Below are 22725 nucleotides of genomic sequence, written 5' to 3'. Positions count from 1 at the left end.
CCAGGAGACAATTTAAAAATTATGGGACTATCTGAAAGCCATGATCAAAAAAAGAGCCTAGACATCATCTTTCATGAAATTATCAAGGAAAACTGCCCTGACATTCTGGAACCAGAGGGCAAAATAAACATAGAAAGAATCCACTGATCACCTCCTAAAGATCCAAAAAGAAAAACTCCTAGGAATATTTTAGCCAAATTCCAGAGTTCCCAGATCAAGGAGAAAATACTGCAAGCAACTGCAATATTTTTGTATTGTGGAAATACAATCAGGATAACACAAGATCTAGCAGCATCTACATTAAGGGATCAAAGGGCATGGAATATATTCCAGAAGTCAAAGGAACTAGCATTAAAACCAAGAATCACCTACCCAGCAAAACTGAGTATAATACTACAGGGGAAAAATGGTCTTTCAATGAAATAGAGGACTTTCAAGCATTCTTGATGAAAAGACCAGAGCTGAAAAGAAAATCTGACTTTCAAACACAAGAATCAAGAGAAGCATGAAAAGGTAAACAGGAAAGAGAAATCATAAGGGACTTACTAAAGTTGAACTGTTTGCATTCCTATATGGAAAGATAATATTTGTAACTCTTGAAACTTTTTTCAGTATCTGGGTAGTTGGTGGGATTATATACACATACACATAACACAGACACATACACACACAGAAACAGAGAGCATAGGGTGAGTTGAATAGGAAGGGATCATATCTAAAAAAATAAAATTAAAGGATGAGAGAGGAATATATTGGGAGGAGAAAGGGAGAAATGGAATGGGGCAAATTATCTCTCATAAAAGAGGCAAGAAAAAGACTTCAATGGAGGGAAAAAGGGGGGAGGTAAGAGGGAAAACGTGAAGCTTACTCTCACCACATCTAGCTCAAGGAAGGAATAAAATGCACTCACTTTGGTATTAAAACCTATCTTATAATACAGGAAAGTGGGGGAGAAGGGGATAAGCAGGGTGGGGGGGATGATAGAAGGGAGGGCAATGGGAGGAGGGAGCAATTAGAAGTCAGCACTCTTGGGGAAGGACAAGGTCAAAAGAGAGAATAGAAGAAACGGGGAGCAGGATAGGATAGAGGGAAATATAGTCAGTTTTACACAACATGACTATTATGGAAGTCATTTGCAAAACTACACATATATAGCCTATATTGAATTGCTTGCCTTCCCAGTGGGGATGGGTGGGGAGGGAGGAAGAGAAGTTGGAACTCAAAAGTTTTAGGAACAACTTTTGAGTATTGTTCCTGCACACAACTAGGAAATAAGAAATACAAGTAATGGGGTATAGAAATTTATCTTGCCCTACAGGACAAAAGAGAAGATGGGGATAAGGGAAGGGAAGGATGTTAGAAGGGAGGGCAGATTGGTGGTAGGGGTAATTAGAATGCTCGGCGTTTTGGGGTGGGGGGAGGGGAGAGATGGGGACAAAATTTGGTACTCAAAATTTTGTGGTTTAAATGTTTAAAAATTAAATGTTTTTAATGTTTGAAACTTAAAATAAATAAATTTAAAAACAAAAAACTCCACAAATTAACATAAAAAAAGGGAATTAACAAGAGGGGTGGCATTTGTATTCATAATACAAATTACAGTAAAACAACAGCACTTCAATAAGAGTACCTTCAATTCTTTTTATCCTAAACTTTATTAAGTTTATTAATTCTTCATCCTCTGCCAGTATTTTAGAGATTTAGTGGCTCTGAATTTTTCTTTCACAAGCCAAAAAGTAGGTGAAATGTTTTGAAAAGTAAATATTTTAAATTTTTCTATTAGTTCAGACAAGAATCAGTAGGTTTACCAAAATTTAAAGTCTAACTTTTGGTTGGGTATTTAAAGAAATAAATAGGAATTCACCTTCTGTTCTTTCCTTTCTACTTGGAGATAAAAATGATTTTTTGAGATCTGGTTGTCTAATTATACTATCTATTACTTTCTTTAATTAGAAAGGACCGGCTTAAATTTCTCCCAGTAATTATAGCAGCTAATATGAATTGGTTTTAATTATAGTCCATACTTCTCAGTTTCTATGATCACAAAACACAGTCATGATAAAAACTGTCATTAATTATGGTAATAGTTTCATCAGATCTTGTAAAGAATGCCACCCTTAGTTCATTATTATTAAAGGCCTTTAATAATATGAAATCTCAACATCGTTGAGGACTATTAACCTAATATTTTAAGCTTTTTTTTCTAAACCAGGGGTGTTATAAACATGACCTTACAGGAACAAGAGTTTCCCTCTATTTCTCTTCTAACACAGTTCTCCTAAGAAAGTTAATTTCTACATGTTGAAAACTGACAGTCTAGGGCTGCCCCCAGATTATTACAGACAAGCCTAAGTCACAAAATTGAAGGGAAAAAAACCCAAGAATTGAAATTAACACTGAACTATCTGCTAGGTCCCTTGAGGCTGGCACTTCACTCTTTTTGGGTCAGAGGGCCAGCACAGCCTTATCTTAGATAGTGAAGTCTGAATGCTTCAAATACTTTCTTCAGAAGAAACAGCAAGAAAATAAAATTTGACATATTTTTTCAAGTCCAACAAAATGTGTTCTTACATTGTCCATTGTTTAACTTTTTAAGCAAAGATAAAGGAAAATCACACAAGTCAATATGCTCTGATCCATGCATCCTTTATTCCAGTACAACCACCGTGCTGCATTAAGCAACAGTACACGAAGTGGCAATCAACCCCAATCAATTTTACAACATTCTGAAGCTTGCTTACAGTAGATTTAAGGCCTTTAAATCTGGGGAAAAAAAACACATACAACAACAACAAAAAAAATCCCAACCCCCAACCTATGAGTAGTGTCACAATTTTAAACGTCTTGCATTTCTGATGCATATTCTGTGCCATTCCAGTGTCAAAAACCAAATGACTTCTAAACTAAGATTAGTTTAGTGAAACTTTTAATTACATAAATTCATCAAAACATAAATGTATAATTTATTTTTTGTCTTGGAAATATTATAAAAATTTTAATAGCAAAATAACAGGGATAAAAACATATTAACAAAATGTATTCAATCATTTATAAACAAGAATTTTGCAGTTTGTTGTGGTAACTAGAATTAAATGAAAATTACCAATTAAGAAACTATGCACAATGTAAATTCAAATATGTACAATCCTTTTAAAAAGTCTACAAGGAATGCTTTACAGAAGGAAAGTCTGCTATGGCTCTTTGTCAGACCAATCAGACAATCTGAATATTAAAACTGTTTGCTAGTAATAAATTTACACTTTAAAAAAAACATTTAGTTTCATTATTTTTTTCTTTAAGAATATTCCAGTTATATTTATATAGTTACAGTTGATAAAATATGTTGGTAATAACTCCATCATGTTATTTCTTATGTTTTAGGAAAAAAGGTAATCTTTTGAACTGTTTGCTTGGGGGAAAAGATCAGTACATTAACAGGAATTATTGAGAGAAAACTTCATCCTGATAAACTTTCCAGTTACAATACCACAGCTAAAAAATTCACAAATTAAACACTACTCCCTTAGATCAAAGCCAAGAATCCATTTAGTAAAAGCTGTAGTTAGACAAAAGCAGTATTCCAAATACTGAGAACATTGGATTAAAAAAAAGTCTTGCATGAAAGAATCATAAATCATCAGACATAAGAGAAAACTGACAGTGGGATATTTCATATAGCACTAGAAAAGTGTCCCCATGTTCAGCTACCATTTCACTTTTTCCAAGGTAATGAAGCTGAAAAGTTACAGCTGTTTGTCACATTATGTGCATTACAGACTGATTTCCATATACAAAAGACTGAAATTTCATCAGATATTTGATTAGAATACCCTAAAGATAGGGCATTTCTTCATAGTTATAAAGCCATTACAGCTATCCAGTTTAAAGCGTGTGCAAAAACAGATAATTCTTCCATTCACAGTAAATGAGGTAAAATCAAGTATCCTTCTTCAGGAATTGGGGAGTTCATGAGAGATGAACTGTTTTAGTCTTTCCAGATATTGTGCATAAAGCTCTATGTCATTATGCCCTGCCCCTTCTACCCAGAGGGGTTCTACTGCTCGTGGGCATCGCTCATACATTGCTAGACCATGAGAAAAATCTATTACCTCATCCTCTGTACCATGAATTACCAAAACAGGAGAGGTTACTTTAGATATCTTGTCAATGCTGTAAAAGAGAGGAAAAAAGAAATTAGTTATGCATATATAGAAAATATTTTGGTTTTTGTTGGCAAATTAACAAATACACAAAAGAAATTTCTTTTCTCCTTTGAAAGCTTCTAAAGGTGGTCTTTTCAGAAAAATAAAGTTGAAAAGTGACATCTTGGGTTTATTGACACCAGTATTTATGCAATGTGACTATAAAGTAGTAAGGCCTTTTATATAAACATACATATAACTTGTACATGATTTGCCTATTTTTCCTAATAGTTTATGCAGTATTGAAATTAAATGTTCTTTAAATGTTTGGTAGAATTCACTTGTAAATTCATCTGGGCCTGGAGATATTTTCTTACAGAGTTCACTGATGGCCTGTTCAATTTCTTCTTCTAAAATGGGGTTAAGTATTTTATTTCCTCTTCTATTAATCTGGACAATTCATATTTTGTAAATACTCATCCATTTTACTTAGACTGTCAGGTTTTTTGGCATATAGTTGGGCAACATAGCTCCTAATTGTGGCTTTAATATCCTTTTCACTGGTGATGAATTCACCCTTTTCATTTTTGATACTGAATTTGGCTTCCTTCTTTTTTTCAATCAAATTAACCAAAGATTTATGTATTTTATTGGTTTTCATAAAACCAGCTCTAAATTTTATTTATAAGATCAATGGTTTTCTTTCAATTTTATTAATCTCTCCTTTCATTTTCAGAATTTCTAATTTGGTGTTTAATTGGGGATTTTAAAATGTGTTCTTTACTTAGCTTTTTAAACTGCATGCCCAAATCAATTGATCTGCTTTTTCTCCTTTTTATTCATGTAAGCATTTAGAGATATTAAATTTCCCCTAAATATTGCTTTGGCATAAATTTTGGTATGTTGTCTCATTATTGTCATTCTCTTTGATGAAACTGACTGTTTCTGTGATTTGTTGGTTGACCCACTCATTTTTTTAGTTTCCAATTAATTTTTAATCTTTTTCCATGGCCCTTTATTACATGTAATTTTTATTGCATCATGAACTGAAAAGGATTCATTTAATATTTCTGCCTTTCTACATTTGAATGTGAGGGTTTTTATGCCCTAATATATGGTCAGTACTTGTGTAGGTGCCATGTACCACTGAGACAACGTTATGTTCCTTTTGGTCTCCATTCAGTTTTCTCTAGACATTTATCATATCTAAATTTTCTAAAATAATATTCACCTCCTTAACTTCTTTCTTGTTTATTTTGTGGTGAGATTTATCTAGTTCTGAGAGGAGGAGGTTGAGGTCCCCCATGAGTATAGTTTTGTTATTTCTTCCTGTAACTCACTTAACTGGTTCTCTTTTGGCCTGGAACTCTGAGAGTCTTCCTCTCTCATTCTGATGGGTTTTTTTATTAAAGGGTCCATCCTCTGAGTAACTACTTAAAGAGGCCTATTCACTGAATGGGCTTTATCTCACTCAAAGTAAGAACCTGAAAAGACCTTAGCCTAAATGGGCCAAGGTCTCCCAGTGCATCTTGGGCCATCTCCAGTAGTTCTGATGAATATCTGGACACTGGATCCAGATGGCTCTGGAGGAGAAAATGAGGCCGGTAATCTTGCACATCCCTCGCTCTCTCAAATTAAAGTCAATTGCAAGTCATGTTATCATCTCCCTGATGCCATGGTCCTCTTTGAGAAGGAAAGACAAACACAACATTCAAATGAATGTTGGACCCCTACAATTATTTCGACAATGCTGCCCCTAAAACCCACCAACAAACAAAGACAATTTTAGACTTCCATCTTTGGAACTGCTTTCAATACTAGTTTATAAACCATAGGAAAAAATCATTGCTGATTATAGTCAGGCCTCATTTCAGATCCCTGAGTGTATTAGCAATTCAATGTACCTGATTTATTAGACTTGGCTCCAAATGATTTTTTGGTTGTTTCCAAAAGTAAAAGCCAACTTCAAAAGGTGAAGATTTGCCTCTGCTGAGACAATTCAAAAGAATATGCCACAGGCATCAAAGGCATTTCCAAAAGACATGTTCCAGAAATGATGTGAGGAATGGTAGTGTCATTGAATTAAGTGTATATACCTTTCCAATGGAACGATTTTAATTCTTCTTCATTGGACATTACATTCTTTACAAAACTAGTCTCATTAACCAAATCACACTTTATATAAGTCAAGAACAGAGAATGACTCCCCAACAGGTCCTTCTCCTGCATCATGTGGAGAAAACAAACCTATTACAGTCTGCTGTTTTCCACCTTGGGCCTCTCCAAAGTCACCCAAAAGGGGGTTAAACGGAACCAGCTGTGTAGACAGTATTTACTATGAAAGTATATACTAGAAAGTGGTTGCAAGATGAGTTATATGTTCTAAACATCTACAAAAAACTACTAGGTATCCTTTAGTAACTACTCACCAAAAAAAAAAAAAAATGGTCATTTTTTTAATATAGTACTTTGAGAAATCATAAGAAATTGCCAAAGTTCACTAATCTCCATTAGTTATATTGTCATATAAAAACCAAACTTGCCCTACATTCATATACTACAATTTGGAAAAAGGTTTGCAAAATTTAATTTTATTTCTCGAATTCTCCATTTCTAGAACTGAAGTTCTAGAAATTTTAAGTATTAGAGATATCAATCTATTCATTTCAGAAAGTACTAATTGAGTTTATTCCATGTATCTATGATTGCTGAGTCATGTGGGGTAAGGAATAAACTGTTTAGAGGTCCTGATACAAACTGACATGAAATTGATTTAACTACACATGATTCTAAACCCAAGGAAAATATGAAAATCAATTTAAAAAATTAAAAATAAGTTCTAATTTTAATAAAAATAAATTTTAAATTATCTTTCTAAACAGACTTGAACATTCAGACACATAGATGTATGCACACAGAAAAATGACATAAGGAAAGAATTGGTAATTTAAACATGTTGTCAAGCAAGATTTTAAGTAAAATTTGAAAAGTCAATATGGAAAATAGCGAGATTAAATCTAACTTTAAAAGGTTTGAAGTCTTCCAGCTTTGAAAATTTATGACACTATTAATAAAAGAATTGGCCTATTTTTACTTAACACGGCTAAAAGAAGCAGAAGCTTCTAGTATGAACAGAGGAAAAACTCTTGAAAAACTCTTGAAAAAAGTTAACTGTTTAAATTTAAAGGAATAAGGTTCTTATGAGTCATTACAAAAACAAAACTACTTTTATTTATTACAGTGCCATTTTTAAATTAAATTTTTGAAGGCAGAAAAAAAATTGGTCACTTCATATTTAGGTAGCTAATGACATTTTTCACAAATACTGCATAAAATTTGTGGGTTTTTTTAAAGTAGCTTCTTATTGTGAACCTAACAGCATGTAAGACAATATATAACATCAGCCTCTTATGAGTATTCCCAGCCACATCATCCTGGAGTTAATCTACAGATAACACTGTCATTAAACTTTCATTCAATCCTACTGTAAACTATACAAACATACATACATAATTGAAACTATACATAAGTCAAATTCATCAAAGTTGAAATCCAGAGGTATTGCTATTATATGACTAAAGTAGTCTCAGGCCTATGTAGTCACATACCTAAATAAATGATCTTGCAATATTCTAGTAACTCCTCTCATAATAATAGCGATTAATAAATCAATTAAAAAAACATAAGCTATAGAGTACTGTAAGAGTCCATGGCGCTTTGTTTGTTTTTAAATATAGTACTCTGACATACCAGCTCAATTATTACATCATCTTGAAATAATGGTACTTTAACACTGAAAATTTCCAGAGAGAAAACTCTAGTTAAAAAATGTTAAAATACATCTCTTTATCTAGACAGAGATCATACCACAGTTTTGAATTACATGAAAAGTACTCAACAATTCAAGAAAACTGTTTGGCATCTTAAATTTTAAGATTAATTTATTCACTTCTTTTTCTTCCCATTTGTTGACAATAAGAAGACAGTAAGGTATTTATTTCCCTTGATACAAGATACAGGTTGGCAGCAGCCCTGTGGTTTTAGCTCTGTTCTATAGGGTGGGAAAATACAAACCGTGAGTGTCATGAGCTCTCTGAAATTTAACTTGGCCTGGGATCACCCTGACGTCCAGAGTATTTCTGGACAAACTCCTCACTGGGTCAAGGATTTTGGATGAAACGGTACCTGAAAAATCTACTAGTCAGCAATTCTGATAAAAAATCTAGGAAGAAGCTGAAACAGTTCAAAAGAGGCTTGCACAAATACTAATTATAACAATAGCAAATTTTGATTACATTGTATGCAGCTATTTATCAAGCATCCAATCCTGCAAGGTAAGCATTAGCAGGATTATTATGCCTATTTTACAGATGAGGAAACTGAGTCATAAAGAAGTAAAGTTGCTTGCTTCCAGTCAAATAGTTACGTGGCAAAAAGGGAATTCAAAATTAGGCCTTCTAACAATTATTCCTATCTTCTATTACCATTATTTTATTTAACATTTTGGCTATTCATTGGCATAAATAAGGATGATGCATTTCCTTTTGTATGTGTTGCACTGAATGTACAAACAAATTGGCACTTCACAATTACTGGTGCATATGTACTAAAATAGGTATGATGAATAGTGGGTTGAGTTTTAAAATCTGTACCACTCATTTGGCAAGTAATCATATACTAACACCTTGTCATATAATTTCTATTTATTTCTATTTGAGTTTCTGTCTTTCCAATTAAAATGAAAGATTCTTAGAGCAGAGGCAATATCTTCTACTTCTTTGTGTCCTGCGCAGTGCCTCATACATATCAGGTGCCAAATATTTGTGGGTTAGTATTATTAGTAAATGATTTAAGAATTCGTACCTACCTTGGAAAAGCATCAAAGCAGTATGTTTTCCTGGTGTCAGGAAAAGCCACTCGTAGACCAGACATCAAAGGGGAATGGAGGATTACAGCTGCACATTCATAGCGAGATGCCAGGTCTACTGTAGGGACAGTTCCAATACTTTGACCATACAGGATAATGTTCTCTGGACTTACACCATACCTGAAATTTTTTTTTAAAAGTTTAAGTTAACGTTAAGAAGAACAAAACACACTGTCCCCCTCCACCAAACTCAAAGACATAATCACTTATGCTCACAAACTGCATCACATTCACAAGGCTACATTACCTACTCTCTGGCCATCCGCTGGAGCTAACCCACCACTTTCCCAGTTCTGAAAGCTATTTTTAAATCAGCTTTGCCACTAGAATGGGAGAGCCAATCGACTTCCCTTATCACCTTTTCATCATTGCTATAACTTTCTGGACTAAAGTGTCTCTCTCTCTCTCTCTCTCTCTCTCTCTCTCTCTCTTTCTCTCTGGCCATCGTTACTGTGTGTTGTCTGCCTCTTGCCCTTTTCATTTCTATCTCCAGCAATTAACACAGTGCCTGATAAATACTTAATAAATTATTTGAAAATTCATTTTAATCAACAAGTTTGTAATGTACAGAAACATGGTAGAAACAGGCTTTTAGTTCTATTTCAACTAAAATGGACAGTATGAAACATACTACAAAAATCAGAGACACAATGTCTTTTTTAAGAACTTCTCAGTAAAAGAAATGCATTACCACATTCCACTCATCTCTCCTTTATGTTTTTCAAAATAGTAATAAACATCTCTAATACAAAATAAGGAAAACAGCAAGTCTAATATGCTGCTTTCCAAGGTGGATTTTTAATAAAACACTAATATAACAATCATTTGTTAAGTAAAAGTGAAGTAAAAGTGAAATAGACGCTTTTTTGAAAACAGAAGTCCTGTGTCCTCTTTAACAAATCCCGATCCTTCAATTCTGAGCACATGCTTGTTTGCTCAACTAAACTGCAACTGCCTAAGGAAAGGGACTATGCTATTTATTACTTTGGTACCACCCTAAGACACCTAATGGAGTGATAAGTACAAAGCAGGATGACTTGCCCACTCAATCTGAGGTAGGGAATCCCAATGTCTACCTGAGAACTGTGGGACAACAAGAGATACCCTTGGGTTTTTTGAAGGAAAAGAGATTCAATACTTGTAAAGAGGAAGCAATATCATGTTCTTATATCCCAGAGATAGTGTAGTTGTTGGGCTTCCTATGCTGTGAGATTATAGAAGCTAGGGTTTCCTGCTCATGGCAATGCTATCTCCAGGTCTGGCAAGGGATCACATTCCCTACAAAACTTAAATTTTTTTTTTGCCAATATAAAAGATTTTAGATTCTATCCATATAAATAAGTTAAGTTTTCTGTTTGCATATGATTAGTGCTAATGTAAAATTTTAAGATGAAATGCCCATGCAGTAAAGGTGGACAGAAATTTGACCTCTATCTTAAGAAAAGGATTTTCCTTAGTATCATTCCTAAATAATTCCTCTACCAGCAGTCTCCACAAAATATCTTTCTTGTCAAACCATGAAAATAATTCCAAGATGTTGGAAATGCTTCCTAGACATTATACACTTGCAGGGAACCCTACACAAAATTCAGAAGTCATATTTAGAAGCAAAACTTTAAAAAGGTAGATCTGAAATAAGGCAACATCAACAATTGTTTTCCAAGAACCAGTTCTGTTCCTTTGCTTTACTTGTAATGAACAACTGTTTCACGGTGGCAACACAGGTAACTGCTCAAAAAAAATTATGTCTGTGTAAGCTTGAATAGTTGGACACATTACATTTTTAGTTGTTTTTTTCTACCATCAGAAGTCAAAGGAAGGCTTCACCTATGAGTCATACATACTATAATTTTTTAAAGAAAGTATCAGTGATGCCACTTCCAAATATAACCTGCCTCCCAACACTTCCATTTCAACCTCCCTTCTAACAACAACAAAAAAACCCAGTAAAGCAAAACCTACCATCACATCTAATACTACACCTTTTCATTCCACACCATTGGCCTTTATCCTTTCACTGAAAGGAGGGTGCTGCATCTCTTTAGGACCACACTGGGTCATTATCATTACACAACATCAGGTTTCATTTTGTTGTTCTCATGATTTACACTCCTGCACTCACTCCTTATATATTTTTCCTAGTTCTGCTTACTTTAGCATTGGCCTCCTCTTCCCCAACATCCTCAAAAAAAGGTGGCAAACACTGATTCTATTGGGACAAAGTGATGGGAAGCAGCAGAGGTGGCTAGAGAGGAAATAACTCTTGTGAATGAGGGAAAGGCAATCAGAAACCCAAAGAGGTCCCCCACACTATTCTGGGAGACTGAGGGGGCTTAGTTTTTGGAGTCTGTGCAAAGAATGAAGAGGGAAATCAGAATCAAGCTACTCGAGATATAAAAGAAAGAATAAACCAAGAGGTAAAGGCTGAATATAAACCAACTCTCAATAGGATTTAAAAAGAGAGAAGGAAAAATGAATAAAAATTCTGAGAGTCCAGAACACAACAAACAGATATTGTTCTATAAAAGAAAATGCACCAAATATTCCTGATGAAAATAAAGCTCCATGGATTCTCCAGGGATCATGAAACAACAGAAACTTCAGAAGAGGAAAAACATTTTAAATCAGAGTCCTCAGTGCAAAATTAAAGAAGTCAAAAAGGGTAGAAAAATTAGAAAACACTATGCAGAGAAAATCACATCTGGCACAAAAAAAACCCCAAAAACACAAAGGTAGAAGGAAATCTTGCAGGAGATGCAAAAAGCAACAATTTTAAAAGAACCAGTCAATTGTCTACAATCTAAAACAACTGATGACAGGATGTGAGAAGATTACAAGATCATAGGTCTTCCAGAAGAACATGATAAATCCCTAAACTTGAATATCTTCAGGATGGAATTAATGTAAGTAAATCACCCAGAACTTTTGAATGGAGACAACTAAAATATTGACTGAGTCCACAGATTGTCATTTAAGAAAAAAAAATGCTTAAGAATCCAACGAACTACTTTATTAAATTCCACAATTTCTAAAATATATTCTACAAGCTGCCAAAAGAAGAATCTTTGGCTATGTAGTAAGGTAGGAAGGAGGAAGAAAACAAGATAATGCTTAAGCGCTAATTAAGTTTCAGGTATTCTGATATGCACTGGGGAAATAAACATAAGCAAAACGAGTCTTCACACTAAAAGAGCCTACATTCTCATGGGGGAGACAAGACACAAATGGGTTATGAAGAGCAGAGGGGCTGGGAGTAGGGGAGGAAAGCCTGCCTGGGTCTTCCACAAAAGGTAAGCTCCAGGAAGAACTCATTATTGAAAGAATGGCCTTACAGGGGGCTGGCTATTCAAGGCGAGAAGGCCTAAAGGATAGTTGGAGGATATTGCATTTCCAAGGTCCTAGACCAAGCTAGGATGACAAAGTGGCAGAAGCTTGGTTTTGAAGTCTGAAGGCAGAAGGGAAAGGAGGGCTGTCACATGGAACCTCCAAGAGAAGTTCACTACTGAAAGGGAAAGACAATTTGAGGATCATTCAAACCACAAAACATTAAAGCAATCCAAAATAATGTATCCTATAAAGTTGAATCTAATTATTAATTAAAAATAATAGGACCTTCGACAAACAGAATGAGGCAGTCCTGTGAAAAAATTCAGAGGTGAGAAGAATATTTTGACTTACCAGAGAAATACAAGGAAAATCACAAAATACAATTATCAAGGAAATAAGTGGTATAAATGATTCTCTTGTGTTTACAGACCATTTATAAAAGAGAAGCTGAACTAGGAAGAAGGCATAAACATACATAAAGACCACTGGGGAGAAAAAAGGACCTGACACCCTACAGATTTAAAGGGAATTTAAAGAATGAAAACAAAGGAAGGAAGAAATGTTCTTTAAGTACTCCTTGTACTAAATCCCAAACTCTAAGAAAACCAGTATGTTTTGTAGAAGGGTTAACACAGCAGGAAATGTTACAAATAGGGAGAAGGAAGGTATGGAAGAGGGGCATTAGAGGGGCAGTCCACAGGGATAGTAATTTACAACAAGAGTGATAACTGTGGGGAAGTAAGATAAAACACTGGAGTATTGGGGTAAGGTGAATAGAAGGCTGAGTTTGCCCTTGAAGAGGAAAAAAAAGGGAACCTACAAATAATACTGGAGGAGATTTATGTCTGTTACGGGGATGGGGCCTGTTAATGAATTTTGCCTAGGGAATATTTGAACACTAGGAAACATCTTTTGTAAAAGGTTTGTACCCCCAAGAACAGCATTCTACCCCAGAAAAAGGGATCAATCAATCCATAAACTGCGTTCCAAGCACTGTGCTAAGTGCTAGGGATACAGAAAGAGGCAAATGACAGACCCCTCTCTCAAGGAGTTTACAATCTAATGGGAAACAACATGAAAACAAAGATATACAAAAGCAAGCTACATATAGGATATGTGGAAAATAATTAACAGATGGAAGGCATTAGAATTAAGAGGGGTTGGGAAAGATTTCTAGTAAAAAATAGGATTTTGGCTGGAACCTAAAGGAAGCCAGGAAGTCAGTAGGTAGAGTTGGGAAGGGAAAGCATTCCAGGCATGGAAGACAGCCAGCTGGGAGCTGAGATGCAATGTATTGTTCATAGAACAGGCAGGCAGGAGGTCAATATCACTACATCAAAGAGTACCTGGTAGGGAGTAAGAAGACTGGAAAGGCAGGACAGTGCCAACTTATAAAGGGCTTTGAATTCCAAATAGAGCATGTTGCATTCGCTGCTGGAGGCAATATGGAGCTACTGGGAGTTTACTGAGTAGGGAAGTGACATGTATGAGTCCTCAAGAGCATTACGTATCCATTACGTATCCAGGGAAGAAGGGAGTACATAAAATTAGAGATCAAATAACTTCACCCCAAGAGTGGTGAATGATCATGGTAAGGTTATGTGGGACACATGGTGATACTCACTATACAATACTGCTTCTATTTGATACTGCCTACTTCTTGAATGAAACACAGAAGAAAAAAGGGAAAATGGGGTTGGAGCTACAAATTTAACATGACAAATTAATAGAGAACAATGTTCCAATTTATTATCCCAAAAGTTCTGCTCTCATGAGATATAAAGGGAATAAAAAAGTAACAAATAAAAGTTTGGCTAATGAATTGGAAAACAAAATTTGGAATAGACTAGAAGAAGTGGGAAATAAACCCTTCACAATCTGGCTTTATCTCATGTTACTCTCTTTCACACATACTCTATCTTCCAGTACAAATCACCTGTTCAACCCATATACAGGGACATCTTATTTTCTATCTTTGTTCTTTTGCAGAAGCTGTTCTCCTACTTGGAAACTTTTTCCTCTTTACCTCTGCTTTATAGAACTCCTTGTTCCCTTCAAAACTCAGCTCAAGTGACATATAACTCCTACAGGAAATCTGTCCTCATCCCTACCAGCTGCCAGTGCTCTTACTATGAAAACTATTGTCTATTTTGTTTTCTATGTACGTATTGTTCCTGCCCACTCTCCTTCTCCCTTAACCTTACTCCAAGAAAACACAAGCTCCATAAAGGATAGAATCTGTCACATATTTAGCTGTTTAATAATAAATTCGTGCGAATGAATAGGACAAAGTAAACTAAAATGTCTTGGAATGTAACAAACAGAGAGAGGGTAGTGGCAATATTCTGCACCAAAAAAGAAGAGGAAGGACAGATAAATGAATTAAAAGATACATTAAAATTTTTTAATAAATTTAAGAAACTTGACATAGAGCAGGTAAAAAAAAGGGAAGGAAGTGCTTATGGGAATGAGTAATGGGGATTAATTCTTACATCTAAAGTACTCTAAGCAAACTAATCACAGGGACAAGGTTCTGATTTAAAAGAAGAAAAGGATTAAAAGCCAAATATACAACAAAGAGGGAAATACAAGCCTAATAACCATAAATGTAATTGTGAATAGATTAAATAATCCAATAAAACAAAAGTGACAGAATGGATAAGAAAATAAAACCCAACAATTTGCTGCTTATAAGAAATATGACATGAAACACCTGTGTGACCTTAGGAAAGGCACTCAATATTGCTGAACTTCAGATTCCTCATCTGGAAGAAAAGGGATTAACTCTAGTTTGTTCTAGCTGCAAATCTATGATGCTATTATCAAACAATAAAGAAAACGAAAGGCTGGAATGAATGAAATTTACTGTGCATGGAGTGATTTTTTAAAAAGCAGGGCTTGTAACTGCTTTACCAGCTAAGGAAAAATAAAAATTCACAGTAACACAAAGAGAGAAATTCCATTAAGCTTAAAGAAACCACAGACAATATGCAACATCAATACTAAATGCATATGCAACAAATGGTATTACATGTAAATCAACAAAGGAAGAATCAACTTAATCTTAAAGGCCAACTGTAGTTGACTTTAGGGTTCCTCTTTCAAAAGTGGATAAATCTAAAGAAAGCTAAACAAAAAGAAAATCACAGACCAGAATAAACGTAAAAGTTAGATGTGGAAGACTGATGGTATTTTCTACTAAAGAACATTAAAGAATATACAGCACCACCACATTATACATTCACCAAAATACAAAACAAAACAAAAATCAGATCATGTGACAGGATACAGAGCAATAAAAATCAATGTAAAAAAAGAAGAAACACTAAACATACCTTTTACATGATTAAGATAGTTTTTGACCAAGGGGAACAGGAGAAAAAGATGAAGGTTTAAAGAAAGGCTTAATGACAATCTGTACGATGATTGATCCAAGGCACAGAACAAATGAGTAACTGTGAAAAATAGCAAAATTTGGGGGATGCCAATAAAGCAGTCCTCTGAGGAAAAATATATCTGAAACTATAAATTAACAAAATAAAAAGAAAGCATTCATGAACTACATACACAAAGAAGGAATTACTAAGAAATTTTAAAAGCTCGCTCTTTGAAAACACAAAAATCAATAGAACATTAGCTACCCTGATCAAAAGGAGGAAAATCAAATTAACAAAATAAAAGACGAATAAGATGGCATCAGGACAGATGTGGAATAAAAGTAATTATCATAACCTCAGAGGAATTATGTACTAAACAAAGCTGATTTTATATATATATATATATACACATATACATATATATATAATATACACACACACATGTGAAATGAATAATTACCTAAAAAAATAGAAAACATTGAAATTAACAGAGCATGGAATGTATATTATAAGCAACCTCAGAAAATAAATTTGAACAAGTCACATATAAAAGGGTTAAGAACAAAATTCTCAGTTTAGAAGGATTTCTAGGTGAATTCTATTAAGTGTTCAAAGAGTAGTGAATATATGAGCTACATAAGCCATTCTCAAAAATTAAGAAAACACTGTACTCATAAAAAGAAACAAGAGAGAGTAAAGGAGAGAAAACGTCACCACTAATAAATGTTGGCACAAAAAACTGAACAGAATCCTAGCAAAAATCCTACAGAAACATATCTAAAACATTACTGACCATGACTTAAGCTGGAGGCATGCCATGGATGCCATGAGGGCTCAGCGTCAGGAAAGCTATTCCCTAATAACAGTGATAACAAAAGCCAAGCCCACATGATTATATGGATAGTGATTGGAAAAATACAATTCCATTCATGTTTAAAACCCTATACAGAAGGGCCATAATGTAATGTGATAAAAAACATATATCTAAAAACAAAATCTTACACACCACTTGCAATGGGGAAACTTGAAGTTTTTCCAACAACCACAAGAATAAAGCTCCTTCTTCCCCTTCTTATTTCAGTTTTAAAAATACCAGCAAATAACGATAAAACAAGAAGGTATAAACATTGGCAAAGAGACAAGATTACCTCTATTTGAGGATGATAAAGTTTACTTAGAAAACTCCACAGAATAAGCAAAGAAATTGAGACGACAATTTCAATAAATAGCAGCATACAAAATAAATCTCCAAAAATCATCAGCATCCTAAATGTCAATCAATGAAAGGGAAGTCCCATTTAAAATGCCTGTACAAAATGCATAAAATATCTGAAAGTCAGGCTACCAAGATATACTCAAGACTTACCAAGATACAGCTATAAAACATGATGTTAAAAATGAAGAATGAAGTAAATACTTGGGGGACATTCACTATCATGGCTGAGCCACAACAACAGATTTAGAGCAGTTTCTTAAACTTCTTCCACTCACAACCCTGCAACCCCTTCTCTTGTTTCAGAGTTCAATGGTGTTGTGTGGGCATGAGAGCATGTGAAATGCAAAGTTGCACACATCCTGTATTCAGAACCAAGGCTGCAGTGAAGTTGTGAGATGCCAACAGGGATAAACGCTGCTAGAAACACCTTGGATGTGTTATGTATTTGATTAATTTTTGGTTGTTGTGTGTTCAAAAACCTTTTACTGTTGTCAAATTTTTTGTGATCTCATATGGCACTGCAACTCATAGTTTAAGAAGTGCTAATAGAAGTAATGGGGGACAGGATAGGATGGAGGGAAATATAGTTAGTCTTATACAACACGACTATTATGGAAGTCATTTGCAAAACTACACAGATTTGGCCTATATTGAACTGCTTGCCTTCCAAAGGGAAGGGGTGGGGAGGGAGGGAGGAAGAGAAGTTGGAACTCAAAGTTTTAGGAACAACTGTTGAGTACTGTTCTGGCCACTAGGAAATAAGAAATACAGGTAAAGGGGTATAGAAAGTTATTTGGCCCTACAGAACAAAAGAGAAGATGGAGACAAGGGCAGAGAGGGATGATAGAAGAGAGAGCAGATTGGTGATAGGGGCAATTAGAATGCTTGGTGTTTTGGGGTGGAGGGAGGGGACAAAAGGGGAGAAAATCTGGAACCCAAAATTTTGTGAAAATGAATGTTAAAAGTTAAATAAATAAATAAATTTAAAAAAAAAAAAAAAAAGAAGAAGTGCTGAGCGTACTACCCAGCAAATTAAAGGAGATACTATTAGCATTCAAAAAAACAACCAGAAAATTCATTTAGGTAAACAAAAGGTCTAAAATCTCAGGCAGAAATCTCAAGTAAAGGGCAAATAACATTTCAACACCTCAAATTATATTACTGAACAATAACTATTTAAAAACTGGTGATGATTAAAAAAAACAGAAGTAGAATGAAACAGACTAGATAAACGAGAATCGGAAACAATATGTACCTCCAAGGTATGGAATAGGACAAGGTATTTTTGTGTGTTTTGTTATGATCTGTGATTTCATAAGTGCAGGGAACCCCCACGGAGAAAACCTGCTGTTAATTCATATCAGCAGCTAAGCAGAGTCTTAGAGTTAGCTGTCTTGGAGTTTCGAAAGAACCAGGAGTGACTTGCCCAGATTCACTAAGACAGTATGTGTCAGATGGAACTTGAACCCAGGTCTTTCTAACTTCTAGATCAACTATATCCAGTATACCACATTCTCTCACACTGACTACAACACAGTAGGTACATAATAAATGCTTGCTAAATTGAACTGATTTCAGTATACTTACACAAAAGATGTCAAAACCTTCAGTACGACCAGCTACACAAAAGCCTTTCCTGATTTCTCCATGTATTATCACACTCTTCAGTCTGAAATTACTTTGCATTTACTTTTCTACATGTTATATCCCACCATTCTGCCAACAGAATGTGAAGCTCTTGACAAAAAAACCTATTGCTTTTCCAGGACCTGGTACAGTGTACTGGACATAGGAATTACTTTATCAATGTTTGCTGAATTTTTGTTATATTCACGATATTATTGAGGTGAGAGCTAGTATGAGAAGAAGGGATAGATAGCTGACCTCTAACTGGATGACCTAGGTTTAAGTCCCATCTCTGGACAAACAGCCCACCCTCTTGGTGCCCTGGAGAACTCTCTATAAGTATAAGGTGCCAAGCAGGTAGCAATCCACATTGATGAGAGGATGGAAAGAAAGAAAAGGGAAAAAAGGGTAGAAGGGGGGGAGGAAGGGGGAGACAGAGAGACATATAGAAATGAAATCTCAGGTCCAATTAAAAAAAAAAAAGAACAAAACCTGATTATACTATCCCCCATAAACGATATACTTTGATGTTCCTAATGGCATGCAAGTGAAAAGACATTGGAGTTCTCTGCCAATACAGCACAAAGTCTGACAAGCTCTGTCATAATGAATATGCTTCAAAATGGCTTCATTAAAATTAATCATTATGCAGTGCATATACAATATTTGAAAATTTGTATGTTATTAAATATTGTCAATGTAACTCCACAATTTCCCCAAATACTGTACTGTGTACTGTACTGTACTGTGACTTCTTACTATGAAATAATTATTTTTGCTTTTATAGAACATATTCCCTAACTTTCAATTGCCAAAGTTACTGTAACATACTAGAGAATACAGTACAGTAGAGAGAATGTGGACTTGCAGCCAGGAAGACCTTGGTTCTGACACTTACTAGCTGTGTATACATGGGTGGGTATCACTCAGCCTAAGTTTCAGTTTCATCAGCTGTCAAATGAAGATGCTGGATTGGTGGTCTCTAAAATCCCCTTCAGCTAATGATCATACATAGGTTCATAAGGTCTCCGAGGTGGAAATGTCATCTTAAGGATTATCTACTTCCTACTTTTCCAGTCTTCTTATGCATTCTTTCTTTCCAGGTACTCTATGGTTTTGCCATCCTGGCTTACTTGCCAGGACAAGTGACAATATATCTCCGTGCTTTTGCTCTGGCTGTCACCCATGCCAGGAACACTTCACCTCTGCTTCTTGGAATGTATGGTTTCCTTTAAAACTCAGCTCAAATACCTCTATAAGAAGCCTTTCCTGATCCCTCAAGCTACTAGTGGCCTCCACTCTAAAACTACCTTATATATATTTTTTAATATATTCTCTAGAAACCCCCCCCCACACACACACATACCCCTCTGTCTCTCCTCTCCCCCATTAGAATGTAAGCTCCTTGAGGGCAGGTACTAGCGTGCTTTTGTTTTTGTATCCCTATTGCTTAACACAATGACCAAGAAATAGCAGATGCTTAATAAAATTTTTTAAAGGCAAGGTGCTTTTAATGATTAATCTACTCTAATCCCCTTGGATTTACATCTGATGATACTGAAGCCCAAAAGAGATTGTGACTTTCTCAAGGTCACACAACTGTAAAGTAGCAAAGGTGGAATTTAAGCCCAGGTCCTCTGACTCCAATCCAGTGATCTTCAAATGATTATCAATTGAGATAATACATTTATTTAAAATGTATTTTAAATTTACAAATTTTACAGTGATGTGTAAATATCAATCATCAAACTGTGAATCACTGTTTGGGAGAGAAAAAGAGTAAAATCAGGGCAGGAAGCCAAGGCATTTTCATAATATCACCAGATTTCCCAGTTTGGCTTCAACAATCTTAGTTTCTTTTGATTTGTACCATTCAACACGATTCCAAGGAATTGCACCCAGAGGATCGAATATTTTCCTTTTTAGAAAGAGCTAAACTGTACCTTTTGCCAGATTAGCTCTGTGCCCTGAAAAGGATCCTGATTTCTAAGTCAACTAATAAAGTACCAATAAAACCCAAAAATTTACTTTGTGACTTCATCATTTTATCAGCTTAGCTTACATGTGATAGCCCATAATATCACACAGTTTCTGTATCAATGTAGCACTAAAACAATAACATGCTGAGAAGCATCTAGTGTAGCAGTCAGTCTCGAGATCAAGAAGTACTCGGTTCAAGTTTTTCCATTTCCTACTACCCTTTCCCCCCAACAACAATGTAACACTTACATACATACAAAGACACATGCACACTGTGTGAGCCTATGCAAGTTACTTTACCTCTTAATGCCCCAAACAACTCTGAAATTTTTAACTATGTAACAGCAAATATGCTTAAGGAAGTCTCCCAATGTTGCTTTAGAAAAGTTCAGGACCATTTTTACATGTAGGCAAAATGAGCAGCCATCTACCTGTTAAGATCAGAAGATTGCTAGGGTTGAATTACACCAGAATGATTCTTTCACTGGCCTACTACCCACAATGCCTGAAAATGCATCGTCCCTCGTTGGCAAGAATTAAGTTTGTTACTAGATTGTAAACTAATTCACAAACATACCCAAAAATGTTATTAAATGTTGGCTAAAAACCCTCTTCAAAGAAATGAAAGATAAAGGGATGGCTAAATGACAGGTTCATAATTGGTAACAGAGATGTTCCTCCAAATGGCTATCTTTGGCCTTACTCATCTTTATAGCCCTTCTGAAACCCAGTGGTTCCAAACACAGTTTACAGTAAATAAATACTGGATGAGTAAGTGAACAGAATAACGAATTAAGAGAATAAAGTATAACAGTTACATACTTGTCTGGTCTTGAGCTCATAACATATATTAAACCTCAAGATTTGTGAGTGAAAGGAAATTTAAAGAACAAATATGTGACTTTTGGCGATTACAAAATTTGAAATAAATACCCAAATTGACTACAAAGGACCTATGAAGGAAGATGCTATCTTCATCTAGAGAAGAACTGATAAATAGAAGTGGGTATAGTTTGGTTTTGTATCTATATAAAATATACACACACATATTTGTGTTTAATGGCAGCCATCTCTACAGTGGGAAAAGTTACATGATAACTTCATTATATATTTAAAAGGAAAAGCAAGTTGTACATAATAGATCTGCAATTTCGTGTGGAAAATATTTTTTAAAGTGAATAAATAACCCACACTTAGAAGCCAAAGAACCGTGATGTACAGAATAAGCCAAAAGCTGCGTACCTATGTCAATCAATTAACAAGGAATTATGGAGCAGAGTTTACTCCAACTGTTTCTTAAAAACACACAGACAACTCTCTGTTTTCTATCCACCCTTTTCTATAGCCCTGGTGATGATTAGCAGAGTACTGAGTATACTGTAGTCTCACAATAAATACCTGTTAACTGATTGTCTGATCTCTCCTTCCTGCTCCACTGTAATAGAAAACCAAGGCAAGCAATGTGGACGGCTGTCTGAGTAACGTTTTCCTTTTATCCTCTAACACTGAAATAGAATGTAGAAGGAACCAAGCGGCTAAATCACGAGGACAATGAAGATGAAGGTTGAAATTTTTCCTCCATAGCAAAAAGATTAACATTCCAATTGATTTTCCCTCTTCTTTCAATTTTTCCTTCATTTTATATCATCACTTTTTATCCTCCTCCTCGTTATTTTTTACTATCATCTTTTATCCTATGCTCTGCTTAATATCTTTCTATTATTTTTTCATCCTCCTCTCCTTCTCTCCTTTATTATTGAAATCAAGCATCTATTTTTCACATACCAAACCCTGTTCTCTCTGTACGATGTGTCATGAACAATTTTAACTTTAGCAGGTGTGACATAATGTTGAAAAGCTGGCAAAACAAATTTGTAAATTACTTAAACAACATTCTATAGATTCAAGAGACATATCCTAAATCATGGGAACCAAGATGGAAGTGGAAATTTTGATAAGCTCTCCTACATACATGCAGCAAGCAGGTCGTTCTGTACCCAGTGTTTTCTTGAACTCTTGACTGTCCTATTCAACCTCTATCCTCTCACTTACTAGGCTGGCTGGACCTAAAAAGGGCATTTTACAAAATAACCTCAATAGAGCCATATAAAGTTGGGATTGGTCCATAAA

General features: G+C 35.0%; 1 protein-coding gene across 2 annotated transcripts in view; it reads right to left on the bottom strand.

The window, feature by feature from the left end:
• Positions 1-2630: 2630 nt before the first annotated feature.
• ABHD17C (abhydrolase domain containing 17C, depalmitoylase) overlaps positions 2631-22725 on the bottom strand; it is a 70556-nt gene continuing 50461 nt past the window's right edge. For both annotated transcript variants that reach the window (XM_072619202.1, XM_072619211.1), the window contains 2 exons: positions 9010-9189; positions 2631-4170 (listed from right to left, as the gene is read on the bottom strand). In XM_072619202.1, the coding sequence (XP_072475303.1) occupies positions 3951-4170; positions 9010-9189 (400 nt within the window). In that variant the 3' untranslated portion in view covers positions 2631-3950. The remainder of the gene's footprint in view (positions 4171-9009; positions 9190-22725) is intronic.

This window comes from Notamacropus eugenii, chromosome 1, assembly GCF_028372415.1.
Source record: "Notamacropus eugenii isolate mMacEug1 chromosome 1, mMacEug1.pri_v2, whole genome shotgun sequence".
Classification (NCBI taxonomy): domain Eukaryota; kingdom Metazoa; phylum Chordata; class Mammalia; order Diprotodontia; family Macropodidae; genus Notamacropus; species Notamacropus eugenii.
The sequence above is the reverse complement of the archived record's forward strand: the minus strand, read 5'-3'. Positions and strand labels throughout refer to the sequence as shown.